This window comes from Canis aureus, chromosome 6 (genome assembly GCF_053574225.1).
Source record: "Canis aureus isolate CA01 chromosome 6, VMU_Caureus_v.1.0, whole genome shotgun sequence".
Lineage (NCBI taxonomy): Eukaryota > Metazoa > Chordata > Mammalia > Carnivora > Canidae > Canis > Canis aureus.
The window spans coordinates 50889740-50915488 of NC_135616.1; the positions used below are offsets into that span (position 1 = coordinate 50889740).

The following is a 25749-nucleotide window of genomic DNA, read 5'->3' on the forward strand; positions in this document are numbered from 1 at the left end:
TCTCTGCGGCCCTGCTTGGGCTGGCAGGGCTCTGCAAGGGAGGCGAGCCCCTGAATATTGAAGTGAATATTGAAGACGCTGCCCTTCTTCACTCAGAGGCAGGGGGGCTGATTAAAATGCTCATGAGAAGGACAGTCTCACTGGGCTTTCCCCCAGCCAACTTAATTTCCCGAGATCAGCAGAGAAGTAGAGGATGAAGCCCCCTTGCCTGCATTTTCAATGGGGAAATTCTGGGAAGTTACCATAAATGGGGGGCATGCCCTATGAGTTAGGAAAATGAGTCCAAAGATGATAATATTTTTTGACTGCCTGCATATCTTGGAGCAGACCTGAGCTCCAACTCAGTTCAGATAAGACGTTAGTCAACTTTATTTGGAAGCTGGATGTTTTCTCTTAAGTATAGCAAACTTGCCAGAAATCCTGGGCTAGCTGAAGATGGGAGCCAAAGGGCAAATTTAATCTCATTGCCAATTACTACATCTGCTTAACTGGTGTGTGTTTGTGGTGAGTGTTCATTGGAGATTGTGTATGTTTGTGATGATGTGAGAACCCGTGCAGTAATAATACCATAATGAAGCCATAATACACTGCTCGAGAAAAGATACCTTCTTTTTTCTCATTGCAACAAATTAGAGATGAACGGAAACTAATCTCTGTTGGCATTTCTTGGATTCTATTAAATCCAGCCCTGCTAAGTGGCTCTTAAGGTAATAGTGGGAGCTTTCACTGGAGGAAATGCAAATATTTTGAAAGAAAATCTCTGCTCCCAGCTTGGCCAGACTGGTTCCCAATATTCGGCTGATGCCCACAGATCCTTTGGCTCACGAGGTTAAAACGCATATAAGTCAGAAGGCATTTTCAGTATGGTTAGTGTCAGCAGGACTCCAGTGGTGGCCTCTAGGAGAAATTCTGCTAACAGAAAAGTTGAGGACTTCTGGCGGGCTTTTGTCCTTGTGCAGAATGCTCCTGGTCTTGATATCTGTCTTGTTTTCCTATTTTTGAATAAAATGCACAGTGTAGAAAATGAAACATGCCTTGCCTCTCTGGGAGAATGATGAACTCCAGCTCTGTTGCATGGTGTTAAAGTGCTTTATAAGGGGGAAGTGTACCAGAAATAAGGGCATCTCAATAAATTGTGATTATTCACAGTAGAAGGAATACCAAACTTACTTGGAATACCAACAAAACAAGCTTGATATTTATATTTTCTGTCTCTAAATGGGTCCCCTACTTATTTCATGTATAGGATTTGTTACTTTTAATATTTGCAATTGTAATTACGCCAGTTCCTGCTCTTGAGCTGTAATTTATACATTATTTTTGTTAGAAAGAAATATAAAAATCCGTTTTTAACTTCAAAGAATCACCCCAAATTTCTTATTGGATTTCTTTTCTTTCCTTTCAAAGCTGAATGGTGATGCAAGTGTAAGAATTTTATGACATCCAGTAATAGATGGAACTTACTGTTTATTATTCTTTGTACTTAGTGGATGGTAGTTGTGCTGTTTAGCCTTACACTATCTATTTGACTGTCCAAGTGGCCATCTATGAAAGTAAAATGAGCACAGTCACCAAATAAAAATGCGGTTCATCTGTCCCAATGAGGAATACATAAAATTTCTGAAACCATTTGAAATTCAATTTAATAATATGACATATTGGCATGTACTTTTGCAATTTAGGAAGAGCTTTCTCTTGCCTGTGTTCACCTATATAATTCTTTTCTGTGTATTTAAAATGTAAAATTCTTCCCATGATTAACGTCTTTTAATATTAAATATGTAAACAATATTCTTTGTAGAAAAGTCTCATTATGATCAATTTGGTTATTCTTCTCTGTGGAGGTCCTGCAGCCATTTCCCTTCTCCAGTGAACTGAATCTTTTCTCAGGTTCTCGTAAGGTCTCTGAACCTCTTGGGGTCATGATTTTGAGAGGAGAGAGAGGGTTCCCTTCACACTTCAGATAAAGAAGCGAAGACACATGACTAAGAAATTGATGTGGCCGATAATGAATGAGCTTGGCCTGGAATTACTTTCAATCTCTTATTTTCGCAGATTAGATTGTTAGTGACACCTTATTGTTCTTGATACAGAAAGGTCTTTCTTGTATCCTGCCCCGTCTTCTTCTCTTATGCATCTATTTCAGCATTCTCTTTTGTACCCCCTGTCCTCTGCCTACAGACCTAATGCGTCACTTCCAAGGCTTCATCTCTGCCTCTCAGGTCAATTCCTGAGCCGGGGGCAGTTGCCCCTCAGCCCTCTGTGGCCCTTCTTTGTGAAGATGAGTTCTCTGGTATTTAACACCCAACTCCAGCCCTTTTCATTCACACAACCCACCAACCCCTGAGGGCAGACTTTTAGATTTCTAGATTACCCCATCAGTGGCTTTCTGTCCACTCTAAGAGACTCTGAACTCTAGGAAACACACTGATGGTCGCTGGAGGGGAGGGGATGGAGGGGCCAGGATAACTGAGTGATGGGCATTAAGGAGGGCACGTGATGTAATGAGCACTGAATGTGATATGCAACTGATGAATCACTGAACTCTACCTCTGAGACTCATTACACACTCTAAATTAATTAATTAATTTTAAATAAAATAAAAAAAGAGAAAGTCTTAAAATAACATAGGATGGGCTGATGAAAGAATTCAGTCCCATTTTCAAATGGAGACCCGTTTGTATATATGGATAGGAGGCTTGCCTCTGACATGAGTCAGAACTAGTAAAGAGAGGATATTCCCCTGGATTGTCCCCAGAAACTCAGATCCTGACGACCTTCATTCCTCCCTCTGCCCCTCCTGCCTCCCTCTCTCTCCCTTTTTTCCTTCCCTCTTTTTAGATATAACTTTTAGTTTTTTTTTTATAACTTTTAGTTTTATACATTCATTTGTCTGTCAGATATAGCAACAGCAATGATAATACCTCCCTAGAGCTCATTTGAATCCTCTATAGTGTGTCCAGCTTGTGAGTCTTCTCTTTCCTCTCTGTCCTTTGAGTGAGGAACTTCTATTTCAGGTTGAAGGAAAAAAAAAAAACTTATTTCAGGTTTCTGAGGTAAATATGTGCCATCTCTTGCCCCTTTTGTTTTCCTTTCTAGAACACCTTCACTTTAGCGGAAAATGCTTTATTTCAGATGTATGTCCATTCAGTTAAATAATTTCAACTCAATTATGATTCGATTTGCCTTGAACAGGTTTTCAGAAATTGCACGCATTTCCAAATGTAACTGGTGCATCCATTTGTTATAAAAAAATAAATGTTGGGAATCAGTAAGTTGAATTTTCCAGTGATTAAAGGGCAGCAAGCTGAGATCCTCACGGATCTTGCACGAGGGGAGAAAATGGAGGTTGTGCATCAGGAAAATAGATTTTGATGCCTTTATAGTCCACATTTTTCTCCCAAGTTTACAATTAGGATTCATGAGGATTTGTGTTTGTGTTACCTGCCTCTAACCAGGCTGTTGTGGTTTCCCTGCTGCTACTCTGGAGGCTGCTCACCTTCACCTAAGCTTCAGTACACACAGGTGCATGTGCCACACACACACACACACACACACACACACACACACTCACTCAAATGCTCTGATGAGTATTTCATGAATATGAGTCTATTGACACAATGTAGCATTAGTGTCAGGTATACAACATAGTGATTTGACAAATTTATATATTATGCTATGCCCACCACAAGTGTAGCTGTGTAAGAAAATAAAAATAACTATAAAATTCTTGGCAAATGAAGTACTAAAGAGAATAAAGCATTCTTTAACTTTTCACAAAGTTTTTTTAAAGTAGATCCCACACCCAGTGTGGAGCCCAGTGTGGGGCTTGAACTCACAATCCAGAGATCATGACCTGAGTGGAGACCAAGGGTCTGACACTTAACCAACTTTTCAGATGTGTCCTTCTAAAAGCCAGGGCACTATGGCCTCTTTACTTTTTAAAAGAGCTTTATTGTGATAATTCACATACTATACAATTTAGGCATTGAAAGTATATAATTCAGGGGCACCTGGGTGGCTCAGTGGTTGAGCATCTGCCTTCGGCTCAGGGCTCAGGTGGTGATCCCAGGGTCAAGTCCCATATCAGGCTCCCTGTGGGGAGCCTACTTCTCCGAACTCTGCCTATGTCTCTGCCTCTCTCTCTGTGTGTCTCTCATGAATAAATAGATAAAAATCTTAAAAAAAGAAAGTGTACAATTCAATGGTGTTTGATATATTCACAAAGTTATATATATATTCCCACAAATATTTTTTTTTTAACATTTTCATTATCCTCCAAAGAAATCCTGCATCCCTAGCCATCACCCTCCTATTCCCCCATCCTATTCAGCCCTAACAGCCATTAATCTTCTTTCAATCTCTATGGATTTGCCTACTTTGGACATTTCCTATGAATGGAATCATACAATATGTGGTCCTTTGTAACTGGTTTCTTTCACTTAGCATAATGTCTTCAATGTTCATTCATGCTGTAGCATTTTTTATTGCCAAATAATATTCCATTGTGTCCTATTTTGTTTATTTATTCATCAATTGATGGGCATGTGGGTTGTTCTCACTTTTTTTGCTATTATGAATAATGCTGCTGTGAACATTTATGTCCAAGTTTTTGTGTAAGTGGATGTTCTCATTTCTCTTGCATTTTTTTCTAGGAATGGAATTACTGGGTCCTCTGGCAGCTCTGTCTTTAAGTGGTTGAGGAACAACCAGACTGTTTTCCAAAGTGGTTCCACCATTTTGCATTCCCACCAGCAATGTGGGAATTGGTTACTGGTTACTGTTATCCACCTTTTTTTTTTTTTTTTATCACAGCCATCCTAGTGAATGTGAAATGATTCCTCACTGCACTTTTGATTTGCATTTCTCTGATAGCTGATGATGTTGAGAATCCTTCCATGTGATCCTAGGTTCTTTAGAACATCAGGTGTAGTTCCTGAATATAGCATGAAAAGAGAAAAGCCATTACATATCCCCTTATTCTGGAATTAAAGGTCATGCTACGTTGTTTGTAAGACCTGGCATGGTACAATTAGGAAAAAGCAGAAATGAAAATGAGATTTTACTCCTCCTCATTTTACCTTAGTCACACTGGTCTTCTCTTTCTTCAGTAGTCCTCAATAGTCCAGGCTTATTTGTACCCCAGGGCCATTGTACTTGCTATTTCTTTTGTGTGTAGTTGCTTTTCTAGTAGTCATTTCTGGCATTTGTAGGACTCATTTCTTCTCCTTATTTGGGTTCTAATTTAATGTACCCCTAGACCTACTAAGATCCATCTAGAGTAGTTTCTTACTTTTAATTTCCCTAGGTGACATCACCCACTTTTGTTCCTTCATAGCACTCTTGCAGTTTAAAATTATCCTCTACATTTAAAAAGAAACCTGTTTATATTTTTGTTGCCTGACTCTTGTGTTAGAATGTAAGCTTCATGAACAAGACACAGGGTCTGTATTTTTTTTTCACCTGTGAACCCCTACCTAGGACAGTTCCTGCCATAGGGCAGGCACTCAAAAATCATTCTTTTAAGGAGCAAATAAATCTAATTAGGTATTAAGATTTAGGAAAGCATTGAGGGGATTTTTCCTTTCCTTGTGACCCATATTTACTTTCTAGAAAGATCAAAAAGAGAAACTATGTTGTACACCTGAAACTAATGTAATGTTGTGTGTCAACTATACTTCAATTTAAAAGAGAGAGAGAAAAGATGTGGTGAATGTAATAAAAGAGAAGGCAGTGGGGCAGTCAGAGGAGCATGAACTCATACTTCGTAAACCCCAGGTACCTCATCTGGTAAAATGGGCATAGGAACATTTACTTCCTTGGGCCAAAGATTCAAGTGAGTGTATATATGTTCAGTCCTGGGAGCAGACTGAAATTCAATATTTAGCTATCGCCATTTGAAAAACTACCTTTCATTAAATCATCTTTTCAGTCTTAAGGTTATGTGAAACTTCCTAACATTTCACACCATGAAGATAACAGCCATGCCACATGCATGAAGAACTGTGTTCTTACTCTGGCAGTTTAATGTATGGGGGAGATATGTTATATGAACTTTCTTTTCATATTCTTTTTTTACTTTTGCATATACTACATATCCTTATTGAGAAAAATTTCAGTACTTTTTAATTTTATATGTGAAATGACAATTACACATTTCATTCCTGTGTTTTCTTAAAAAACAAACAAACAAACCCCAAAACCAAACAACTTAAGCATTTCAGAAAAAGCAATGGACCAGAAATCAGACCATCTCTCGTATATGTCATAGAAACAAGCTGGCCCTCTGGCTGTCACAATGACCCAGTGTGACCTCCTAGGATCATTTCTGATGTCCACTTTTGTGATTCTTTGCAAATGGCATTTGTGCTTTCAGGGGCCTTCTGCTTTCTATACTTGGTCAATATTATTAAAATAATTGAAAAAGTTAAAATATGTTGTGGAAGGGAATAGTTTCATCTGATATGAAAAGAATGGATGAAATCCTTCTTTTGAAGAAAAAGTGAAAGAATATGCAAGTGGAAGAATTTTGATGCCATAGGTAGCTCCCCAGGGGAGAACCATCATTTTCCTTCACATGAAAGAACCATCATGTCTTTAAGGGAGAGGAGTGATGAGGTGAGTAACGCAGCACTCAGGTAGGACCTGGACTTGAGATGCATCATCTGACACAGGTTTTCCCCTATGAGTTTCATTTAATGCAGATACTTGTCATAACCTCCTATTTAGATTTTCTCTCTTCCGAGTCCTCCAAGACTGAGGGAGGGGAGGGAGCCTTCAGTATTTCCCCGTGAGTCCCAACGGCAGGGTGGCAGGGTCTCCTTGGAAATGACTGTGATCCAGCTGGAGAATAAGAGCTGAGGAGGTGTAAGTTATCAATTTGCTCTGTTTTTGAAAAATAATTCATATGCCATCAAATTCACCCTTCGTTAGTATATAATTCAGTAGCTTTGAGAATAGTCACAAAGTTGTACAACCATCACTATCTAATTCCAGAACATTTTCATCATCCCTAAGAAAAAACCCAAAGCCATTAGCAGTCACTCCCTTTTCTGCTTAGACTTTTCTCCTGAGAGGGAAGTGGGGGCGGTGGCGAGGCCAGGTGGGAGGGAGGCGAAGCTGACGTCCTTTGTTTCCAACTTCCGGAGTCACTGCCCCGAAGTGGGATTCTGGAGCAGAAGCCGAGCTGGGCCAGCTGAGGCGCTGGGTGTAATGACAATAGTGAACACTTGCAGAGCACTTACTAGGTGGCAGGGTTAGAACACGCACTTGGATGAATTTCCTCCTGGAGTTCTTGCCACAACTCAGTGAGGCTGGGTGAGCCAGACCATGAAATTGAAGTTTGGAGAGCAGCCTCAGGAAGGGCAGGAGTCGGAGCCAGAAGCTTCCCTCAGAGGCACTCTTCTGTTTGGCCTCTTGGAGGCCAGGGGTGTGGACCAGAGACGTGGAGCAGGCTCTGTATCCTGTCCAAGCAGTTGGGAAGTGGTCTCTAAGGCAGCACACAAAAACAGAGCCCCACCAGCATCCTCAGCCAGAGGACTAGGTTGGAAGAGGAGTCAGGAAAGGGAATATCAGTGAGGTGGGGTGAGCCCCGGGAAAACAATTCCCATCTATTCCAGATTGCTCAGGAAGCTCACGTGGTTTCAGCTCAGGAGACTGGGAGCCCCACGTGGCTGGAACTCCCAGCTCGAGGTCCATCCCTTGTCATCTGCCTGTCAATTCCTTCATTTTCCATTCGTATCAATTCCTCTCAACACTGGGAACTTCTGGCCACAGTTGGATGTCCCTGGTGACCCTCTAGATCCTTATGTGTGCCCCTCCCTGCCCTCAACACCCCACTCCTGGCATCCTCTGACCCCTCCTCTCAGCAGGCAGCCCATCCATCCCAGCTTCCCCTTCAGCTCCCTCCACCTCCACCCCCCATTCTCCCAGCCTCATCAGGAGCACAGTCCTCTGACCCTCACTCCCTTGCAAATCTTAGTTATTTTCTGAAAAGCGCAAGATGCTCTATACCAGTACATCTTAAGCTTTAATGTTCCTGTGATTCACCTGGAGATTTGGGAAAAGCACAGCTGCTGAATATGTAGGTCGAGAGAGGTCTGAGGTTCTGCATTTCTAGTGGACTTCCAGCTGATCCCAATGCTGCCAGTTGGGGGACCACTTTGAGTAGCAAGTGTCTAGACTCTAGGTTGTTAGCTTCTTAGTTTGGGGATTCTGATTTTAAAAGAGGCATTGACAAATAAAACAGTATCTGGGGTGATCAAGCTGTGGTGATCAGACTGTGAGGCAAGTCTGGAAATGAGGTCTTTTAAAGGTGGTTTGGAGCAATTTAGTACATTTGGTAAAGGAAAAACAAACCAAAGGGAATGAGAAGCCAGGTGAGGAGCCTCTCCAAATAGGTGAGAGCAAACTTGCTGGTCCTGTCCTAGAGGATAGAAGAAGGACCAAGCAATCCAGATCGATGTGTCTTGAGCACAAATTCCCACAAAATGCTCAGTGAAAGGATGCTTCCACAGTCCTGTAAATTCAGTGTGCACACAGTGTCTATCTTCTCAGAGGTTTTTTTTTTTAATATTATTTATTTATTCATGAAAGACACACAGAGAGAGGCAGAGACATAGGCAGAGGGAGAAGGAGGTTCCTCTCAGGGAGCGCGATGTGAGACTCAATCCTAGGACCCCGGGATCATGACCTAAGCCAAAGGCAGATGCTCAACCACTGAGCCACCCAGGTGCCCCTTTTCAGAGGTTTATAGAGTACATGAGTATATTAAAGGCTCTGAGAAGTCATGCAGGGAAGGAACTGGTCTAACTCTGTAGAGCCATGAAACCACATTTTCACTGCTAATACCCTTAACTGTCATCCAGTAGTGGTGTTCTCTGTGAGAGGGGAAAGGACTGGTTTGTGGCAGCAGCATAAGAACCCATGTATGCCAGGAGGAAGTCTCTGAAGAAAGCTCTCCTTGAATGTGGCATCTGACGATATACTTTGGGTTCTGGGTTCCTCTGTCAAAGGACTAGATCAGTGGTTTTCAGACTTTAAACTTGGGCACGTGATTTAAAGTAAAAGTGTGGTGCAAAATGCATTTGTAAAGAGAGGCTCTGTGGGAATCAGGGCTGGGGCCCCAGGCCCTTCACGGAAGCTGTCCCCAGAGCAGAGATGGCTGCACTAGGCCCCGGGTGCCCCCAGCAGGCCAGCGTCCCTCCTGTGACTCTGTGTCTGCCTTTGCTTTATTTATTTATTATTTATTATTAAAGATTTTATTCGTTTGTTCATGAGACACACAGAGAGAGAGACAGAGACAGAGAGAGGCAGAGACACAGGCAGAGGGAGAAGCAGGCTCCATGCAGGGAGCCTGATGTGGGACTCGATCCCTGGACTCCAGGATCAGGCCCTGGGCCGAAGGCAGGCGCTAAACTGCTGAGCCACCCAGGGATCCCCTGCCTTTGCTTTTAGACGGATGTTCCCCGTCCTGAAGATTAGTGTCTCGGGGCTGGACCCCAACGCCATGTACTCCCTCCTGCTGGACTTTGTGCCCACGGACAGTCACCGCTGGAAGTACGTCAACGGGGAGTGGGTTCCCGCAGGCAAGCCAGAGGTCTCCAGCCACAGCTGCGTCTACATCCACCCGGACTCCCCCAACTTCGGGGCCCACTGGATGAAAGCCCCCATCTCCTTCAGCAAAGTGAAGCTGACCAACAAGCTCAACGGAGGTGGGCAGGTAGGATCTGGCCGCCCGGCCGCAGCACTGCACCAATCAAGAAATATCAAGGGTGCATTTAGGCAATTAGAGGGGTCCTCACCGGCCTCTTCTCCCACGGAAGCCAATTATTCCCCGGAGTCCAAATGTGAACGGGAATAAACAGCTCTTAATTGGTACTTTCAGTTTTTAATGGACTTCCTGATGTGAAGAGAGAGTGAGAGAGTGCAGGAGTTGACTTAATCATCCAGGGCCCTTTCATAGTTCCGTCTTGTGTGTGGTGCTTTTTACCCAGTGCGGGGAGGAGATGTTTGTGGGTACCGGGGTTTTGTTGTGCTCTCTCCTCTTTTTTGGTGTAAGTGGCATGTTGGCAATAGACAAAGACCTTGATAAAAAGCTGCTCCTAAATGAAATAATTGCTGCCTCCACTTGGGCATTATGATAATTGTCAATAGAATACTGAAGCGGCTTTGGGTTTTCAGAAAAACAAACAAGCCTTAAATAAGGAAGGTTTTACTTAAGGTCTCCGATTAGAGTAAACAAGAATTCGGGGCTTTCTCCTCTTTTATTTTCTCCGGGAGGCTTGTGAATACTAGCATCCTGTGAAAGGTCATGATTTATAGGATGTAGCCGCTTTGGGGACAGAGCCGAGGCTCCCTGCTCTCTGGGTCGTCAGCCCCTGTGGCCCTGGGCCTCGGACCTCCCCTCCTCTGAGCCCCCTGCTTAGCCAGCAGGGAGCCCCCCCACCCCGGGGGACGAGGAGGAAGAGGTGAGCTGCCCAGATCTGGGCAATGTTCCGAAGGTCCCAGTTCTCTATTAAAATAGGAAACTGAAAAGTAAACTGTTCTTGCCTCCCCCATTTCACAAAGCTCTGTATGAACCACAAGGAGCCGCTCTGGGTGACGGGCAGGTGTCAGGTGTTGGATATTATCACTCTTGACACAGTGGCTTGCGAGGTGCAGCCATGCCAGCATGTGGAGATACTAGGATTCCTCCTGTGAGGAAAAGGACTATGTTTTAATGGATTGAAATCCACATTGTTCTGGAAATAGGGAGAGGGAAAAAGAAAGGATGGCAAGATTGGGGCAGAGAACTGACACACTTTAGAACAACTTTCTGGCAACCCTGGCATAAGCTCTGATGTTATGCTCTCTGGGAGCTTCTGAAAAACTATCCTCCCCACCCCCCCATTCAGATCTCAGATGAGGGAATCAGGGAATCGAAGGACCCGCTTGGTGGCCCTGACCTGGCCGGGGGCTGGGCCCGGGCTAACAGAGACGCCAGCTGGTTATCACCCCTGCTACCACAGGCTCTGCATGGCGTCTCCTTCTCTCCTTCTCCCACTTCAACAGATAATGTTGAATTCCCTGCATAAATATGAACCCCAGGTTCACATAGTGCGTGTTGGAGGCGCCCACCGAATGGTGATGAACTGCTCCTTCCCTGAAACCCAGTTCATAGCTGTGACTGCCTATCAGAATGAGGAGGTAAGTGTCTGTGGCTGCGTGTGTGTAAACATCCCCCAGAAGAGTGTGGGAGGATGGGGACCCAGTGTGGATGGAAGGTGGGTTTTCCAGGATCTCAGAGATCTCAGCAGAGATGAAACTCAATACTGGGTAGCCCTTTCCATTCCCTCTCGCCTGTTTGCAGAAGGCCTGTGGGTGCTTCCCCTCCAGGAGCCTGGAAGGCACGCATGTGCTTGGCCGAAGCCAACAGAAGCCCCGGGGTCTTTGGTTTTGGGCCCAGTGTGCCCTTGGCCTGCTCAGAGCTGGGTGAGCTCCTGTACTGGGAGCAGGTCTGTGAGGCTTGATCCACGTGTGCCCTCCTCTGGGTTGGTTATGCTGTCTGTCTTGTTTGCACACTCTAGGGCTCCCCAGGCCTGCTGGTCATCAGAAGCCCTGGGGAGGGTTGGATTCTTTCTGACTAAACTTAAAAAAAATTTTTTTTTAAGTAATACGTGTTGGGGCACCTGGGTGGCTCAGTGGTTGAGTGTCTGCCTTTAGCTCAGGTTGTGATCCTGGGGTCCTGAGATCGAGTCCCACATCAGGTTCCCCGTGGGGAGCCTGCTTCTCCCTATGACTATGTCTCTGCCTCTCTGTCTCTTTTGAATAAATAAGTAAAATCTTTTAAAAAAGGTAAAATAATATGTTTGTTAAAGAAACTCCCACATAATAAATAGTACAGAAGTATGTTCAGTGAAAATAAAAAGGAAAAAGATAAAAGTGATCTCTTTGCCTCCTACCTTTTGAATCCCATTCCCCAAGGACCTCACAAATAATAGCTTAAAATATTCCCCCCCCATATTCTATGTATATATAAATGTGTATGAGAATATAGACTTCCTCACATAAATTGGCTCATGTTATATATATTAGTCTGCAAGTTTCTTTTTTTTTTCTATTTAACTGTATATTATGGATATCTTCTCTGTAGTTAGATTTAAGCCTATCTCTTTTTCTGAAGTGCCTGCAGAAGATATACCATATTTTAGCCAATCAGCTCCCCACTGACGGACATTTGGTGGTTTACAGTTAGTTGTTTTATTTGCTCTTATAAGTAATGCTGCAGAGAATATCCCGGGACATCCACAACCACTGTTGTTTGCTTGCATGGATGGACACCTAGAAATGGCATTGCTTATCAAGGAGAGTGTGGGTTTAGAATCCCGAGATATCACCAAATGGCCTCCTACAAAGAGCATTACTCATCTGCAGTCCCCGTACCATTTCTGACACTGGTGATTATCAGCCTTTTTTCAGCTTTGATAATCTGATAGGTAAAACAGAACAAAACAAACCAGAAACCCAAAAGGTACCTTTTTGCTGCTTTCATCTACATTTCTTTATTTGGAAACTTTAAAAGATTTTGGGCTCCCACCCAGCCAACTGAGTCAGAATCTCCAGGGATGGCACCCAGAATCCGTAGTTTCTAGAGTCTTCCTAAAGGATTCTGATGAGCATTCAGATTTGCAAACTACTCCCTTAGTGCCTATAGGTACAATTGAGCTGTAGACTGAACTCGCATCACAGATGTGCAGAGAAAATGTCATTTCTTTTCTACAAGAAAAGGATCTCAGAGACCTCAGCAGAGATGAAGCTAAACAGTGGGGTAGCCCTTTCCATTGCCTCTTGGCTTATTTGAGGAAGGTCTATGGGTACTTCCCCTCTGGGAGCCTAGAAGGCACACTTTTGCATTGAAGCCAACAGAAGCCCTGGGGTCTGGGCTCTTGGCTGAGCCCCTCCAGCAGGCTGGTGGGAACAGAAGTTAAATATTTGATCATTTCAACAGGCCCTCAGGTGGTACTGTGTTCCAGATGGCCCTCCCTCTCCTGCTTCTGTCCCTAGGATGGAGTTTGGGTCTTTGAGGGGAGGGTGTGATTTTTGCAACTCTAGAGGGTGCGTGTGGGTGTTGGGGACCGTGTGTGAGCCACCTCTGGTCTCCAGGGCAATGACCCTGCCCACTTCTTGCTGCCTGCTCCCTTAGTCCACAGCCAGCAGAATTTGTCATCTGGTTGTCCTCTGGGTGAGTGCCCCGAGCTCTTCCTGGACACATGCTAGCCAGTCCCCTCTGAACCACCAGCCTGGCTAAGGCTGCTCCTCAGGCAGGCTACCCAGCCTGAGGTCATATTCTAGCTGTGATTATGCCCCATGGGAATCAAGCCCAGGAGAATCTAACCTCGGAGCCTCCCTCTGCTGCCAACACTTTTCTGCCAAGTTGATGTTGATGCACCATGAGAGGGAGCGGGCCGTTGGTGGATGTTGGTCTCTCTATGCACCTGACTCCTCCAGGTTTAGACAGGGAGAAAGACCAGGGCATGCACATCAGACTCTGGCTCTCCTGCTTCCCCTGATTTCTTCCCCGTTCCCAGGTCAGAAAGAGTGGTGCTTTTATTTAACTTTTCTTCCTTGTACTAGGCCCTTGCTGGAATAAATGTTTTTTTCTTTTTTAAAAGATTTTATTTATTAATTTGGCAGAAAAAGAGAGAGTGAGTGAGCACAAGCAGGGGGAGCCACAGACAGAGGGAGAGGGGGAAGCAGGCTCCTCGTTGAGCAGAGAAGCTAGCTGATGTGGGGCTCAATCCCAGGACCCCAGGATCATGACCTGAGCATAAGCAGATGCTTAACCGACTGAGCCACCCAGGTGCCCCATAAACATCCTTTTCAATGCTTATTTATTCAACAAATATTTGTTGACTATTATTGCCTGCTAGGAATAGTGCGATGGGCATCACAGATGTGTGTGCTGCCCTCAAGCCCGTACATCCCTGGAGGAGAGGCCATAAGCAGATAGACCTCATATATGTGTATATGCTGTCTGGTGGCTCTGAAGAAGAATGAAGCCAGTGAAGGCCGGCGGGATGGAGTGACAGCGGGTGGGAGTGATAATCAGTGTTTGTATTAACGTGGCCTGAGTAAGTGATCACTTAAGACTTAGGGAGTGATGCTGGACCGTGCTCTCTGGGAGACGTGGATTCACACCAGCATCACTCTGACTGTTTCCAGTGACTAGAAAAGTAAGTGACATGGTGGGAGAGGTGGGGGGTGGTGTTCAATAATTTAAAAAAAGTTGATGAATAAATAAAAGAAGGAATGCCAGATTTAGCACATTGGACTCTGCATATTTCTAACGCTTCAGCCTTTCTTTGCTCACTTCACACTGCGTTTCCCATTTTCACCTCAGGCCACAACACAAGGCTCTTTGTCAGAGCGTGCTAGTAATTTAGTGCAGAAGTAAGCAAAGAAACATGGAGAGGGAGAAAAAGAGAGAGGGGAATTATACTGATTTTACAGAAATTCACAGGCAAAGACAAAGGTTTCTATCTGTTCATCCATGTTCTACCTTCACTAATGCTTCTTGTCTTTGTAAACATAAGATAACAGCTCTCAAAATCAAGTACAACCCTTTTGCCAAAGCCTTCTTGGATGCCAAGGAAAGGTGAGTAGAGAAATGTCAGTAAAATCTTCTGAGCTGACTTCTGCAAATGTGAAATTTATGCTCATCTTGAAAGGAACTTGCATTACCTTTGATAGAATTAGGTATGTTAACATTCAATTCCATATTCAACAAAATCAATGAAATTCAACAAACTCTAATGATCTGTCCCTTGTAACAGAGCTCTAGGAGAACCTCTAACTGGCAAATGTTTGGTCAACTCTGTTTTACTACCAATTATTGAAAGTAACACAAGCGCATATTAAAAAATAAGTAATTTAAATTTTTAATAATTCACTCTGCCCTTCCTCCAACTATCTCTGAGTTGCATGGTTTCAATAATTTTTTTAACCGCGTGTAATCCAGGAGAGGTGAGTGATTCATATGAGTAGTTCATAAAGGTCAGATCTTCATATCTGTCAGGTCTGAGAGAAGACCACACAGAGACTTCTGGGGATCACTTCTCCGCCTTTTGGCTAAGATCAAGTGTCATATCTGTTCTTATCATTTCAGAGACTTCTGGGATGGTGGATGGTAATGCTATCACTTTAGTGGCTCCATATCTTTGTGTTTTTCCTTTCCATTCTAGAAAAAAAATAAAAGAATAATGGTCCTTATTGACTTCTATTAAAGGGCTTTGTCCTGTTAATATTTGATTTAATTTAATTTTGGATAACTAAAGGGCTAAAGAAAATCTGATGTGTGAGATGAATAGGACTTTGAGTAGGTCGTCCTGACTTGAACTCCTGTCTTGGCCATTTCCTGGCTATTTGATCTTATATAAGTCACTTTACCTCTCTGAGATCCACTTTTCAAATCTGCAAAGTGGGGATAGCAATATTTTCCTTGTGGGATTATTGATGGATCTAGCATATCACAGGTGTGCTTGTGCCCTAGGTCCTATGCAAGTCCTAGCTGTTGTTATTGCTTGAATTTTGTCAGGCAGGAGCAATAAGTGCAAGCCACTGAGATCAAACTAAATAGGAATAGCTATAAATACGGCAAATTAGAGTCACATCAAATTGCAATTCAAAGAGGGATTGATTAGATTATTAGATAAAGTACCCTGGATGAAGAAGAGGGGAGAGATTTGAGATAAGAGGTGTTTGATTTTCTTATTCTAAGAAATGTGTTGCTTTCCAAAGAGAATTTGGGGTAGACTTTTGGCTGGACTTGGGTAATATGCTGGACAGCGATGGTGCCCTTTTCCTTCTCTTTCAGGAATCACCTAAAAGACATTCCGGAAGCTGTCTCTGAGAGCCAGCATGTGGCCTATTCTCACTGTGAGTTGGGTGAACACTGGGTGGGCCACACCTGGGGGACACTGGGAGCCATCTTCCACCCTACTTAGACTCCACCTGTTGTGAATGCTCATGGCCCTTTCCAAAGCTTCTCTCAAGACTCAACAAGTTATTTCTTCCACTCGAGACAAGTGTGTGCCCTTTCCAGAATTCCCAGAAAAAAACGGTGTTCCTGAGGGGCTGGACCGGATCTCAGGTGGGAGATAGGAACGGGAGTGATGGATCTCTCATACTCGAGTTTTCATGTTCCAGAGGCTGACTGTCTCAGGTGCATTCTGGGAGTATCTCCACTCTCCACTCTTGTTGGTCTGGCCTGGATTGCCCTGTTCTTAGTGTTCACTTATTTTTGAGTTGGTTGGCAGCACGATGCTTCAGGCAGGCTGTGGCCTTGCATGTGGCGAGGAGTCTGGGAGGCTGCCTGGACAGCCACAGGTATGCTGCTGGGGACTCTGCGGGTGCTGGGTGTCCCCAACAGGGTGCTGGCCTCCCCATGTCTGGATGGCAGGGGAGACTCTATGAGGGAGGAAGTCCCCTAAAGCTGCAGCAGAAACCCAGGCCAGTGATGTCAGAGCAGAATGTTAACCCGGGTGTTGTAGAAACTTTAATGAGAATTGTGGTTCTCTCAGGTGTTCTCTGCCATCGTCCAGCTCTGGGCTTCTCTTCTCACACCTCTTCCCCTAAGCATTTGCACGTGTTCCAGTGCAGAGCTACAGCAGCCCAGAAAGTGAGCAGTTCTCAGAAAAACACCTTTTAAAGTGACCTGTATTATAATAGTAACAGCCCAAAGATTTTTAAAATTTATTTATGAGAGAGAGAGAGAGAGAGAGAGAGAGAGAGAGGAAGAGGGGCAGAGACACAGGCAGAGGGAGAAGCAGGCTCCATGCAGGGAGCCCGATGTGGGACTTGATCCTGGGACTCCAGGATCATGCCCTGGGGCGAAGGCAGGCACTAAACCGCTGAGCCACCTAGGGATCCCAGAACTGCATCATTTTTAAACTCACATGTTACAGTCTTCTCAGCGAACTTCTTGCGGGGGGGGGGGGGGGTGTCTATTATTTGTGGCAAACCAAGTGGGCAGGAGCCTGGTTTGGGGCGACCCCCTGCCTGGCTTTGCCCACTGGACACCTGCATTGAGAACATTTTCTTTCTTTCCAATTTGGATTCCTCTTCTTCTTTCTTTCCTTTTTCATTCAAAAACAAATTTCTTTTTTTAAAAATATTTATTTATTTATTCATGAGAGACACAGACTGAGAGAGAGGCAGAGACCTAGGCAGAGGGAGAAGCAGGCTCCTCGCAGGGATCCCGATGTGGGACTCGATCCCAGATCCCAGATCATGACCTAAACCCAAGGCAGGCACCCAACTGAGCCACCCAGGCGTCCCCCAAAACAAATTTCTATGAAATGTTTTATAGCCTTCCAAAATGTTCTGCAAGATTCCTGCTTGGGTGTGCCAGCCAGCTCCCCTACTTGTTGCTTTCAGAATCCTCTGTGGGGTGACGAGGGGAGCCATGGTGCCTCCTCTTGCTTGGAGTGGGAGCTAGAGACACTTTCCCACCAGGCAGAAAGCGACCTTCCCTCCTGTGTAACCACATTAAACATTCCCTAGCAGCTGGCGATCACCCATACATCTAACGTCCCCTTCTCAGACCAACTTTTAATTTGACTCAAGTTAAGTCAGAAGCAACTTAACTTTTGCATTTCTGTCACTTATTCATTCAAATGGTTTTTTGTATAGCTCTGTTCCAGGGTTCCTCAAGAGGCTTTCCAAACTTTGATAGAAACTGCCATCCTTCTCCAAAGAGGCCAGCCTGTCTGCTAACGTGGAGGGGGAGTGACGGTGGGGGTGGTCTCCGTCTCTACCTGGGCCGACATTCCGTGTTGTTCACACAGGGTCACCATGTGTAAAGTGGCTGGAAACCTGACTTCTGGTGTGGAAGTTCAGGCTCTGTGTCTTCCTCTTGTCTATTCCAGTGGGAGGCTGGATCTTTTCCAATCCGGATGGAGTGTGCGCAGCAGGAAATGCCAATTACCAGTATGCTACCCCCTTGCCTCTGTCTGCTCCCCACACCCACCACGGCTGCGAGCCCTATCCTGGCCTCCGAGGGCACCGGCAGGCTCCCTACCCTTCGGCCTACATGCATAGAAACCATTCTCCCTCAGGTGTGTGATTTTGCTAATTAAACCCTGGGGTGTAGGGGTGAGGGGCGGGGGTGGTGGTGCAGAGAAATGGTCAACAGCAAGTAGTAAAAAGAAGTATCTGAAGCTGGTATCCCTTTCATCTCATATATGTAATAGTATTGTATATTATTATTTTGATGTTTTATTTTATATACACTACTAGTAGTTGATTATGTAATTATGACATTATTGGTGTTTTATAATTATTTCATAAGACAGTCTCCTGGTTTCTAATGGGTGTGAAGGGCCCCCTCCCAGGGCACCAGTGTACTCTGCATTTCAGGATGTGTGTCCAAAAGCCAAGTTGTGGGGGCTCCAGGATACCCAGCTTACTGCTTTCACCTGGCTGTTTTCTACACTTGTATTACATGGCTCCATCCAGGGGATACTGGGCCCAGTATTAGAGAGCTTTTAGGAAGATCTCTGGGAAGCTGGGTGACTCTACAACCAGACTTTTGTTTGGTTCAGTTGGAGACAGGCAAACTGGCTCTGATAATAACTTTTATAGTCTGCTTATCTAAGCTGATGCTGGTGGTTGTGTGCTTCTACCTCACTGACTGCTGTGTAGCCTCCCTTGGGCTTGGGAAAGCCCAGACCTTGCCTGCTTGTTAGATTTGTAGGGAGGAAGGGAGAAGGCAAGCCAAGGGCTGATTTCCCATTCAATTATTCATGTGACAGGTATTTATTGAGGGCTATCTGTGTGCTGGGTTCTGTCCATGAACAAATTAGAAAAATACCTTACCCTGCAGAGATTCTATTCTCATGTGGGGAGATTATCAGTAAATGAAAGAAAGAAATGATTCATGGCATGGGAGATGGAGGAGAGTGTTAAGATTCCACCCTTAGGGCCACCCTGAGCTCTACCTACAGAGGGCTTTCCTGGTCACCAGCTGCCTGGCTGTGTGTCCCTTTACATCCAACTCCTAGCAACCTTGAAATCTGCTTTCAGGAAGGAAGGAATAAAATGCAGCTTGATGATATCACAAAGTGGGCAGCATTCTCATTCTGTGTCCTGGTTCTTTCCTGGTCACAGCTTCTGAGCACCTGCTATGCACCAGGCCCTCTTCTAGATGGTGGGGATAGGAGGAGGACAAAGGTACAGTTTCTTCCCTGAAGAAGCTCAGGGCTACACGAATATAAAAATAATGAATTATAACACGGTGTAGTGAGAGCTCTCATGTGGTCCTCAGACCTGTTGTAGCATCACCTGGGAACTTGTTAGAAATGTAGACTCTCGGGTTCTCCTTCTGAAAGAGTCTACATTTTAACAAGATCCCTAGGTGATTCTCATGCACACTAAAGTTTGAGAAACATTCTGTGAAACACACAAGCCAAGGTGCTGTGGGAACGAAGGAAAAAGAGCAACTAGAGTGGCCTAGAGGGATCAATGTTGAAGTTGAGATTTGCAGGATGAGTGGAAGCAGACAGAGGTGGGCGTGGGTAGGAGGGAAGGAGGATGGCAAGGGACCCAGGAGAGGCAAAGGCCATTCCAAGGAAGAGTAGTGTGAGCACAGGCATGAGCGGGGGAGGGCCTGGGGAGTCTGGGGGTGTGGATTTGGAACCAAGGGTAGCAGGAGAGGTAGAAGAGGCAGAGCTGAGGCTCAAGAGGCTGCAAATGCCACATCCTGAGGAGGAATGACTTGGCCAGCCAGGTGTATACACCAGAATCTTCTTCCTTGCTCTCCTCTTTCTCCCCCACTTCCTTTCTCTTATGTATGCACTAATGATGCAAATGGAGATTCAAAGACATAGAAGACACTGTTCTTGAGATGTTTAAATGTACTTGGGGTTGCTGAGAAGAGTAAGGCGCTGGTCCTCAGAAATTTCCTCTGGGGCACTGGTGGGTCTTTCGGCTTGTGCTGAGGGGATATTAACATGGGTCCTTTCTTAAAGGGGAGTGAATGTGATAGAGTGAATCAGACAGATCTGCATCACAAAAGGCATCCTCCAGGTCTCTGAGTTTCATCTATAAAGCAGAGAGGATGGCTCATTGCTGTGAAGATTAAAATATGAACAGTGTGTGGCATATGGTTGACATGGTATATCTGAGCCTGCTTCTTTTCTGCTAACTGGCCTCTGTAGCACCAACCATGGCTATATTTTGTCCTAAAATAATATCATTGGTCATCTTTATATGTTCTCTGAGCTTCATCAACTGAACTGTTGTTATTTCCCCAAAGTGAATTTGATAGAAAGCTCCAGCAATAACCTGCAAGTTTTCTCTGGACCTGACAGCTGGACTTCCTTGTCCTCCACACCCCACACCAGCATCCTGTCTGTACCCCACACCAGCGGGCCAATCAATCCAGGGCCTAGGTAAGACCAACTCCAGCAACTTCCTCATTGGTGGTCTTGGGGGTTTACATGAGCACTGGAGACTCAATTCGTTCTTTTTTCTTAGAGTGGCTTGCTTTAAGCCATTGTCCTGACTCCTAAGCCACTAGGAAGTGAAGCTAACAACAGGAAAGACTTTTCTATCTCAAGGAGAAGGGAGAGAAAAGCACCTGCTCACTTGTATGCTCTTTGTTTTGTGGTTTTGGTATTCTGTTTTCAAAGGGAAAAGACATCATGGCCTGGAATCATTTGTCTTGAACCAGTCAGAAATATTGTAAACTGTGGTGGTAGCAGATAGACCCTGACAGTAGAATTGAAGGCAAAATGTGTAAATAGACACTGACGATGGTCCGTGTTCTCATAAGCCACCTGTTCTATCAGGGGGATGGGCTGTGGGTGCCTGGCCTACAACCCAGGTAATAGAGCAGAGTGTGGCAGGTAGGGCCTGTGGCATAACTTGCACACCAGAGACCAGCGTTTCATTCTGGCTTCTGGAAATGGGTGTAGAAGGGAGGACAGGAAGGGACCTTGGAGCTTGATGGGCGTGGGCTTTAGTCTGGGTTTTGCCTCTTATTGACTTCGTACCTTCAGGTGGTTTTCTTGGCCTCACTGAGCTCCGCCTTTCTTATCGCTAAAATGGATATAATAGGGGTGACTCTGTAGGTTATGGTGAACCCAAAAGGAGAAAATGCATTAAAATGCTTGGTGAGCAGTAATGTCTACATAAATATCAGCTGTTACATTCAACACAGGTAGGCAGAATTTTGAGAAGGTCCAAAATAGGATTCAAAGTGAAAAGGTGGGTCTTGTGATTTGCTGGTCAAGAGAACGTTAGGAGAACATAGTGTTTTGGACTATGGCAAGGCTGTTCACGCTTCAGTGTGTGTTAGAATCACCTGGAAGGTTAAAATGCACAATCTGATGAACAGGGCTGGATTGGAGCTTGAGATTCTGCATTTGAACGAGCTCTTGTGTGTTGCTGGTGTTGCTGTTGGCTGTGACCTTGAGCTTCTAGTGCTGTGCTGCCCCGTGCAGCTGCCACCGGCCGCCTGTGGCCACTGAAACCTTTGCAATGCAGCGGGTCCCAGTGGAGGTGGGTGGTGTGGCACACATGCGAGCTTGAAGACTTAGTAGGATCAAAGAATAAGAATCTCAACCTTTTTTTTTTTCCAACTTTTTTTTTAACTTCAAATGCATGTTTAAATGACAATATTTTGAACATTTTTTTGGATAAAATATGATTAACAATAAGTTTATTTTTTTCTTTTTCTTTCTTTTCTTTTTTTTTTTTTTAATATATGGCTACTAGAAAATTTAGCCTTGTGGTTGTGGCTCATGTTTTCTATCTGTTGGACAGTGCTCGAGTGGATTATCTAAGGGAAAAGCACAGATTTGGATTGTGGCAGGAAGTGAGAAAGTGAGTCCTTGAACCTATTAAATGATCGTGTGGCAGATTCTGTCCTAGATACTCTATGGAAGTCATTTATAGTATTCAAAGACATCCGCAGGCTAGCATTAAAATTCCTATTTTATTGTTGGACAGATGAAAGCTCAGAAGCATTAGACATGTCCTGAAGGTCACACAGTAAAGTAACTGCATGGTTTTCCCACTGGCCCGTGAGGCATCAGGAAGGGGCCCTGCCCTGAGCAATGTTATAGAAGCGTCTCTTCTGGAGATCAGGCCCCAAATCTCAGCAAGCTGAGCTGGCTAAAACCCAAACAAGCAACCAGCAAACACCCCAAGCCTGGGCTTCTGCAGGTTTCCTATGGCCCAGTGAGGTCCGTAGTCTCCAGACTGCAGCACAGACGCCAGCGTGGCATTGCTACCTCTGGTTCCCTCCAGTAGTGTGTTTAACCCACTACTGACTCCATAAAGATTTTGCTAGAGAATAGCGAAATGTGCCCGGTACCATCATTACATAATGAGCCTAGTCTCACGCAGTGTAGTATCTGGTGATGCAGAGAATCTAAAATGTCAGGACATGGGGATGGCTGAAGGCTTAGAGCATTGGCGTTTATCGTGCCTGTTCCAACGGCAGGCATTTTTGTCTCTGTTCAGGTGCAAAAATTGCTACCCCTTACAATCCACTGGAAAGCTTGTAAAGATCCTGATACCTGGGCTGCATGCCAGATTGGTTGAATCAGGATCTCTGGTGGTAACACCCAGGCCTCAGTATTTTGGAACCTGTTAGGTGATGCCAATGTGCAGCCAGGTTTGCACTGGCTTTAGAATGAAAGAAGTCCAAGGAGGTGGTCTAGCTCCCCCAGCCTTTCTGCCAGGCACCAGAGCTATTGGGTGGAGACCAGGAATGGAAGAGTTGCTTATAACAACCACCCTTTGGTGAGTGCCGTGTGCTCTCCTGTGCTCACATCTTCTTATTCGATTGTCATAATAGTATCTGTAATGTGCACATAATCATTGCTCTGTCTTGAAGATGGAAGCTGGGACTCAGAGGTGTGATTGGACAAAGGTCATGGAGGCAGTAGGCAGGGGAGCTGGGATGCGAGCCCAACTTTTCTGACACCTGTGTGTCCTGGTTGCTATGCTATGTCAGCTTTCTTGCCAGTGAGGGGTCTCCCTTGCAGGCTTGCTGTCCAGATTCCCTCCTTTTGCTCTCCTGCTCTTCCACGCAGGCTGCAGGGCAGGCCTCCAGAAATGAGATGCTGTGTTCCAAATCAAACTTGCTAGGGGCAGGGCCAAGCATGGAAATTCAGGTCAGGACAGCTATTGTACGCTTATCCCACTACATTTCACTACTTCCCTTGGCTTCTCCACAAAAACAGGGCCCTTCTGTGTCAGAGCTAGAAACAAAGCTGTGGCTAGGCGCCCTCTTCCTAGGCCTGGGCCCCTTGCACTGCGTTTGTGCAGAGCAGCATGCAGGTCTTTCTGGCAGCGTCATCAAGCATTCTGTGTCTCTCTCTGCAGCCCCTACCCGTGCCTGTGGACCATCAGCAACAGTGGCGGGGGCCCTGCCGGGCCAGGCCCAGACGTGCACGCCAGCTCCCCGGGAGCATTTCTTCTGGGTGGCCCAGCGGTGACTTCGCCCCTCTCTGCCCAGGCACCCACTTCAGCAGGTGTGGAGGTTCTGGGGGAGCCCTCGCTGACCAGCATCGCTGTGTCTACTTGGACAGCGGTGGCCTCACATCCCTTCTCGGGCTGGGGTGGCCCGGGTGGGGGAGGGCACCATTCTCCCTCCTCACTGGATAGTTAGGCAGGATCCTAGGGCAGGGGTCAGTGGAGAACCTTCTCTGTGTAGAGCATTTAGAAACCCCATGTACTGATTCTAGTGAGTTAGACTGCAGGGCTCCCCACCCAGTGAGCTGGAGGGTGGGGTGGATTATGGCAGATGGTTTAGTTTGGTGATGTACCCTGGTTTCTTTTTGCACTCCCATTTTCTCTGCAGCTCATCTGTGACATGCTTAGGTAACCAAAGTTCATGGACATCCTTCCCTGGCCCTGCCCCTTACTTTCAAATGATTCTAGAAGGCCCCACTTCCTGTTCTGTGGAGGTGATGCAAAGCTGTTAAGTGAGCTCTGAGTTTACCTAGATGAAGGCTTCCTAGGCTTGTGCAGCCCTGGAAAGTATCTGTGGCCACAGGGCTGCTGCTCTGAGACCAAGAGAGGGTGTAAGTCCCCAGAGTGAAGTTAACAAAAACAGAGCTAATCATGTATTACAGCAACGAGCCTGTAATTGAGGAAATTAGATCATGTCCTTCCCTTACTCGGAGACCTTCCATGGCACACCATTGCCCACAGAACGAAGTCATACCTCCTGACTATAAGGACACCCCCCTGCCATCTAGCCGCAGACCACATTCCCAGCTCCAGCTCCCTTCATCATCCCATTGGCAACCTGTGTTTCAGTGAAGGCAGACATTCTACCCCCATTGGCAAAACATTCGGTGTACTTTCCCACCTCTATGCCCCCCATGCCTGAAATATACTCTGTTCAGTCCCACCTGTGGGAATCCTGCCCATCCCCCGGGGACTGGCCAATGTGCCACTGCCTGTATCAGATGCCGGATGTGCCTAGCCTCGTTTACCTTGTCCGGCTCCCAGCCCTCCCATGGGTTTTGCCTGTTATTGAGCTCACCCCACTCTGCCTTGTGTTTTTGTTACCTGTGAGTGTGTCTCTCTCCCCCTAGACTGTGAGCCCCTTGGGGGGCGAGGACTAGCCTTCTTGTCTTCGTACCTCGCAGCACCTGGTACTGTGCCTTGTCTATAGTAGGTGCCCAATAAACTGAGTGCAATCGGTGTGCAGTGCATGTCTGCTGAAAGGACAGCTGTGGAGCTCACTGGGAGGCAGAGCTTGGAGACTCGCATCCGAGGCAGGGTAGTACATCAGGGTTGGGAACCCAGAACATGCTGGGTGTTATCCCAGGTTCCCTGTCTGAGGCACAGCAGGTTTGCAATGATTGATGACATGGAGACAGTGTGGGCTAGAGCGGTTACTTCCAAATATTGGTCCTTGGATCCCCTGTGCCAGGATCCCCAAGAGCAGCCGTTAGAAACACAGATTCCTGGGCACACTCCACGCCTACCGGATCAGAGTCTGTAGGGCTGGAGTCCAGGGATCTGCATGTCAAACACGTGCTCCAGGTAACAGTTACAGAGCCAAGTTTGGAACCTCCCTGCCTAGAATAGAGAAGGAGAGTGATAAATATTGCAGGAACCTCATTTCAGATAAGAGTTTCAACCTCTTTCCCAGCCAAGGTTGTTGCTACAGCAGTAATGTAGCCAGTGAGCAAAGTCACTGTTTCTTGGGCTTGCCTTTTACCTTCTCTACCACTGCTGGACATGCTGAAAACTATGGGAATGAAGCTTCCAGACCTGCATGATGCACAACTGTTATCACCCTGCACTGACTGAACGGTCACTTGGGGTATGGAAGAAGGTTCTGCTCAGACCCTGGCAGTGGCTCAGCTGCTCCCACTACTGTTCCATCTGCTGAGCCCACACAAGTGCACCCCATGTGCAGACAGGACACTAATGAGTCCTTGGCTCTTTCTACAGGGAAGGGTCCTTAACATGCTATGCCTACCACTGTCTGATATTCCTGTGCCATTACATTTTTGGACTCAGATCTCTGGAAAGAGCGCCCCTCCAGCCATGTGGTGTCCCAGGAAGCCACCTTATGCTCTCAGGGTTGCCCGCCCAGTGCTCCAGGTCCCTAACTGGCTTGTGAGTGACCGAGGCACAATGTACCAACACGGCTGCACTTTGAGGAGCTGCCTGTTCAGCACGTCCCTGAGGCAGGAGGGCTTTGGGTTCTCTAGTTCCCCTGTGACAGCAAAGAGGCCA

General features: G+C 45.8%; 1 protein-coding gene and 1 pseudogene across 3 annotated transcripts in view; both read left to right on the forward strand.

Annotated features, from left to right (window-relative positions):
- TBX19 (T-box transcription factor 19) overlaps positions 1 to 25749 on the forward strand; it is a 49210-nt gene that overhangs the window by 15368 nt on the left and 8093 nt on the right. The window contains exons 1-8 of one of the 3 annotated variants that reach the window (XM_077901567.1): positions 6320 to 6618; positions 9457 to 9721; positions 11053 to 11187; positions 14574 to 14635; positions 15854 to 15915; positions 17907 to 18095; positions 20294 to 20429; positions 23374 to 23522. In XM_077901567.1, coding sequence (XP_077757693.1) covers positions 6614 to 6618; positions 9457 to 9721; positions 11053 to 11187; positions 14574 to 14635; positions 15854 to 15915; positions 17907 to 18095; positions 20294 to 20429; positions 23374 to 23522 — 1003 coding nt within the window. In that variant the 5' untranslated portion in view covers positions 6320 to 6613. Of the gene's footprint in view, positions 1 to 6319; positions 6619 to 9456; positions 9722 to 11052; positions 11188 to 14573; positions 14636 to 15853; positions 15916 to 17906; positions 18096 to 20293; positions 20430 to 23373; positions 24703 to 25749 lie in introns of those variants that run through there. The other 2 variants (XM_077901568.1, XM_077901566.1) reach the window with 2 other exon arrangements.
- On the forward strand, positions 15089 to 15240 carry LOC144316628 (U2 spliceosomal RNA; annotated as a pseudogene).